This window comes from Buteo buteo, unplaced genomic scaffold, assembly GCF_964188355.1.
Source record: "Buteo buteo unplaced genomic scaffold, bButBut1.hap1.1 HAP1_SCAFFOLD_350, whole genome shotgun sequence".
NCBI classification, from domain to species: Eukaryota; Metazoa; Chordata; class Aves; order Accipitriformes; family Accipitridae; genus Buteo; species Buteo buteo.
The window spans coordinates 45,996-51,426 of NW_027439514.1; the positions used below are offsets into that span (position 1 = coordinate 45,996).

Here is a 5,431-nt window from a genome sequence, read left to right on the forward strand (position 1 = left end):
AATGTTGGTCGCTGGGCTCGGAATGTTGGTCAGTTGGAGCCCACGGCCGCCAGAGACAGCAGCACGGAGCTGTGCTGGCACGCAGGAGCGCTGGGAGGAGGCAGGATCTGACCGAGCGGCACCGAACCGGCACCGGCACCTCGCCTCCCATCCCCGCTGTCGCCGACTGGCCCGCGTCCTCGGTCCACGGCGAGGGTCCTCCTCTCCCGGGCAGGATGGGCCAGGCCAACTGCTGCTGCGGCTCCAGGTGAGCTCTCCCTGTGCCTCGGGGGCACGGCCGGGACCCGCGGTGGCAGCGGCCTTTCTCATGCCCGCCGCTCTCTGCTCTGCAGGGAGGCTCTCGCCGACGCCGAGGCGGTGCTGAGCGTGGACGTGCGGCTGACCCGGGGCCGCAAGAGGAGCGAGAGACGCCTTCTCCTCCTCCAGGAGGAACTGGTGATCGCCAAGTTGCAGTAAGACCCTCAGAGCCCAGCTGCCTTTCCCCCAGCCCTGGCCCTGGCCCCAGCCCCGGGACACCCCGGCCCCAGCCCCAGGCCCCGGCCCCTTGGTGCTGGATGCGCCCATCGATGTCTGTCCCAAGGGCAGGTGGGGGACAGGGCTCGGCCCGGGGGGACCCCGAGGAGGACACCCCCAGCTCACCGCCTGCCTCTCCTCTCTGCTCTCTGCAGACGCGGCACCAGCCTGCGCCCACAGCTCCGCCTGGCCCTGGACCAGCTGTGGGTGCTGAGCGGCGGAAAGGAGGCGGCGGGGGACGAGGAAGAGGAGGAAGGCGGCGATGAGGACAGGACCTCCATCCTCCTCGTCTGGCCCAGCGGCTCCTGCGTCGCCACTTTCGGGTGAGTGCCACGGCCAGGCGGGAGACGTTCCCAAGCACACCCGCACCATCGTGAGAACGGCCTCTGCCCTGCGTGCAGAGCCTGGGCAGGGATCGAGCAGCACGCCGGCAGGGAGGGATGGGGGCATGGGCAGGTCCCGCATCCCCTTTGGGTCCCCAGAAGGGGAGGGCGAAAGCAGCTGCTCTGGCAGGACACGGGGAGCCAGGGCTCGGGCAGCGCCTCTGTCCTGCCCCACGGGGCTTCGTCCCACTCCGGCGTCCTTCCCCACGGGGCAGGGCTGCGCAGGCGCCCGCCTCTGCCCACGGGCTGGGGGGCAGCGGGGCCTGACGCTGGTTCTCCTCTCTTTCTGCAGCTCCCGGGCGCTGAAGGAGCTGTGGGTGGGCACGCTGCTGGGGTAAGCCGCGGGGATGCTGCAAGTGCAGCCGGACGGGGGAACGCAGCTCCTCAGCTGGGGAGAGGTGCCCCCGTGGCTGCCGGCAGCTCTCGCTCGGGCAGAGCTGCCGCAGGAGGGAGAAGAGGCGGCTTGGGGCTCAGCCAGCTCTCTCCCTGTCCCTTCCCGGTGCACAGGACACCAGAAGGAGCCAAGAGAGCCCGGGTGACGCCTGTCCCATCCATCAGGCTCCTGGAGAAGGAGCTGGGCCGCCGCCACGCCGTGAGTGCCTGCCCGGTCTGGGCTCTGCCCCCGAGCCCTGGTCCTCCCGCCGAGCGAGCGGCAGAGGCATCGCTGCTCACCTGCCTCCGCTCCTTCTCTCTTGCCCAGTGGAGGACATTAAGCGCCGGGAGCCTGGAGAGGCTGATGGAGGGCCAGGCCGAGGTGAGAAGGGCTGCCTTTCGCCCGCCTCTGGCTGTGCCGGCACGTGCGGCCAGTGGGGTGAGGGATGGAGGGAAGGGTGGTGCCGCTCGGGGAGCGGAGAGGGTTGGGGAGCCGCCGGGAATGCCGGCACATCCTGGCCGGCGGTGCTGGGGGGAAACCTGCCCCGCGGGGCAGAGAGCCCGGGAGGGCAGAGGGTCCCGGCTCTGCCACGCTCAGGCTGCCGGTGCCGGCTGGCAGCTCGCCAGCGGCCCTTTGCGCCGCGGGGCTGCTCTCTGAGCGCAGCCTGGTTCTTGCAGGCTGGTCCCAAGCAAGGGCCTCCGACGGTCCCGCCGAGCAGCGGAGGGGGACTTTGCCACGCACCGGGTGAGTTTCGGGAAGAACGGTAAGCTCCTGCAAGCGCTGGAGCTGTGCTCACTTGTCCCTCGAGTGTCGCCATGCAGGTTGGGCAGCCCGAGGCAGGATGTCACCTCCAGGAGGAAGGAAGGACGGACACCCGCTGGGCAGCGGCCGCTGGACGTGGTTCTGCGGGGACACGGAGCCTCTGCTGCTGCCCACAGCTTGGAGGAGGACAGGGCGAGGGCTGGGCCAGGCTCTCCTCTCCTGGTGGTGTGCCGGCTCTCAGGAGCCTCCCAACTGGAGCTGCTGAGCCGGAGCTCGGAGGTCCAGCTGCTGGCTCCCTGCCCGTCCTGCTGCACCGCTCAGCACCACGCTGCGGGCAGGGCAGGCCCCGGGAGCGCTGGCCCGGCGGTCTCCGTTGACGGGCTCTTGCTCGGCTTTCCTTTGCAGCAGGAGGGAGCAGCAGCAGGAGGAGGAAGAGGAGGGGGCTGCCCTGGCCCTTTGCTCATCGGAGGACCCCGGCCGCTGCCCAGGTGCCAGGGCAGGTGGGCTCTGGCTGCAGCAGGGCGCTCTTTGGCCAGCCCCTGGCAGCCCTCTGCGGGGAGGACGGCTCCCTGCCCCGGCCCATCCAGGTAAGCCAGCCTGGCCGGGGGGGTCCCCAGCCCTCCAGATGCTCCCTAGAGGCGGTAGGAGCCCTCCCTCCGGCTGCTCCACAGGGGACACGGGTGTCCCCAGGAGCTCCGGGGATGGCGGCTTGGGCTCTTCACCCCCAGCAAGGAGCCCGCTCTGGGGCAGTGCTCTGGCCACCGCTGTCGGAAGGCAGCTCCTCGGCCAAGCAACTGTCCTCCTGCCTCTCCTGCAGGAGCTGCTGGCTGTCCTGCGCCGGGAAGGACCGTCGACGGAGGGGATATTCCGCAAAGCTGCCAGCGGGACGGAACTTCGGGAGCTGCGGGAGGCCCTGGACCGCGACGCCGATGTCGACCTGGGCAACCAGCCTGCACTCCTGCTGGCCGCCGTCTTGAAGGTGAGCGCTTCTGACCTGCGGCTGGAGGAGCTCCTGGCCGGCCTGGAAACTTCAAAGGCTCACCCAGAGCCCTTGGCATTGCAGGACTTCCTCCGAAGCATCCCCGACAAGCTGCTGGTGACCCACCTCTACGAGGACTGGATGGCAGCCATGGAGAGGACCAGCAAGGAGGAGAAGGTCTCCGAGCTGAAAGCGTAAGTGCGGGCAGCAGCCTGCCTGTTGAGCAGGAGCCCTGGCCGCTGGCTGAGAGCACCTGGAAAGCTGGGCAACTCAGCCGCTGGCTCCCCCCTGCCTTGGACAACAGGCCTGGGCAAAATCTGCTTTGTCAACCTAGTGTCCCTGTTTCCTCAGGGTGGCCGAGAAGTTGCCTGCAGCCAACCTCTTCCTCCTCAAGCGGCTGCTGTCCCTCCTCCAGCACATCGGCCGCAACGCAGCCACCAGCAGGATGAGCTGCAGCAACCTGGCCATCTGCCTTGGGCCAAACCTGCTGAGCCCACCCGACGAGGACCTGCTCCCGCTCCAGGCCATGCTGGAGGTGACCGAGAAGGTGCGCTGTGTTGGCAAGCCGGCTGCAGCCTTGCCGGCCTATCCGAGCTTGGCTGCTCAGAGGTCCCTGGCTGCCTCCTCCCTTGAGCAAATGCCGGTGGGGTGGCTGCCTGCAAAGGCAGCCCCGCAGCCACAGCCATCTGTGCAGAGGCAAGGGTCGGGAGTGGGAAAGGCTGCTTGGGACAACTTCAGGCAGCTGGGTTGAGAGCAAGGGTTTGATGTGTGCAGGTGAACACGCTGGCGCTGTTTATGATTGAAAATTGCGGCGACATTGTTGGGGAGGAGGTGGCTGGCCGCTCCTGTCCATCAGCTGGGGAGTCGCCAGCCCCCACGGATGGAGCCACAGGTATGAGGAGGAACTGAGGGCTGTCCCAGGCTGGGGCTCGGGATACCAGAAACCTCAACGTCAAGAAGAAAACCGGTGTAGGGCTTGGGGTGGGTTTTGCTTTAGGCGTGCTACTTCCAAGGCGTCACTGCTGCACATGGTTTTGCTTTCTAGACCTGCCTTTGGAAGAGCAAAGTGGCCCTGCAGGCAGAGGAGACCAGGGCCACCAGGCAGAAGCCATTCTGCATGCATCCCCCTCTCTGGGTGTCCTCAAAGGAGCTGGGGGAGACATGGTGGCGGAGTCCAAAACGACAGAGGTATGTCAGCTCTGCTCCACAAGCACCGTGACAGTGTCTCTCGGGTAGGAGGGTAGTTTCTGAGGAGGCCAAGTAGCTGCTGGGCCTCCTCCGGCCAGCCGATGGCTTGTGTGTTTGGGGTTCCTCCTCCTCCCCCACGGAATCATACGTTGTATGGAAAACTGGAAAGGTCCTTTCTCAAATGCATTAAGCATGTGCTTAATCCAACCAAATACCTACAAAAAGACAGCGGGGAGTAGCTGTCAACTTGAGAGGGCTTTTGCTCGGATCCTACTTCATCACAGTTTCATCAAGTCTGTTTTGGGGCAGGTGGACTGTGCAAAATGTGGATGCATGATGCAAAGCAGCATCTTCCCCAGAGAGCTAAGGTGGTAATTTGGCAAGCAGTCCCTTACTACTCCAGGCCGTCCCTTGCCACCCCTGAACTCCAACAATTCTGGTTTAGGCACCTCCAGCTTTGCCTCCAGCCACCCTCGAGAGCACGGCAGAGCCCCTGCTACGCCCGCAACAACTGGGCAGCCTTTCAGAGGAAAGAAGGTAAAACGAGTCACTTTGGGTTAAAATCAGAACTGTCTCCGCTGGATCGTGGCCTTACCTATCTAAGCACACTGTGGGATGGAAAGGTTTGCAGGCTCTCCTCGGGACAAGGAAAAGAGAAGGAACCGAAGGAGGAAACAGGCCTGGGGAGATGAAAGCTGTGCAGAAAAAAAGAGGAGGAAGAGAGAAAACAGATTGGGGGATCGCAAACGGAAAAGATGCAGGAAGGTCCGGCAGGTCAAGAAGCCCAGGTGTGTACCAGGCTCTGCTGCCCATCCAACTCTCAGCACTGCTCTAAGTCAGGCCAACCCGCTGGCAAGGCACGGCGAAGGATGGTGCTGCGCAGGGTCTGGCAAGAACCCCGTGGCCGCTCCCCAGGGGCTCCCCATCGAGCCCTGCTGCGTGGCACAGGGGCCCTGTGCATCTCTGCGCGCGCACAGCTCTCTAAGGGCATTCCCCGTGGGGATAAGGCGCCAGAGCCCTCCCCTCGGCAATGCCAGCCGTAGCTCGCTCTCTTCTGGGCTATGAGCAATTCCTCGTCAACGGTGTTCCCCAGAGAGAGGGCAACCAAACCCTGCCTCTTCCTGGCGCTGTGCATTCAGCAGCGCTCTCTGACTCTGTCCTTGTAGGTGCCGTTTTCCTGTTACTGGCTGAACCCCTGTGAGCCCTGGGCCCGCCCCCCACCGCAGTTAATGT

The 5,431-nt window shown here is 65.4% G+C and overlaps 1 protein-coding gene across 1 annotated transcript; it reads left to right on the top strand.

The window, feature by feature from the left end:
• Window positions 1–775: 775 nt before the first annotated feature.
• LOC142028414 (uncharacterized) lies at window positions 776–5,399 on the top strand. The gene is made up of 7 exons (XM_075022281.1): window positions 776–836; window positions 2,760–3,204; window positions 3,362–3,557; window positions 4,056–4,198; window positions 4,644–4,735; window positions 4,822–4,986; window positions 5,365–5,399. Exons 1-7 carry the CDS (start codon window positions 776–778, stop codon window positions 5,397–5,399), a joined length of 1,137 nt encoding a protein of 378 aa, XP_074878382.1.
• Window positions 5,400–5,431: the final 32 nt, after the last annotated feature.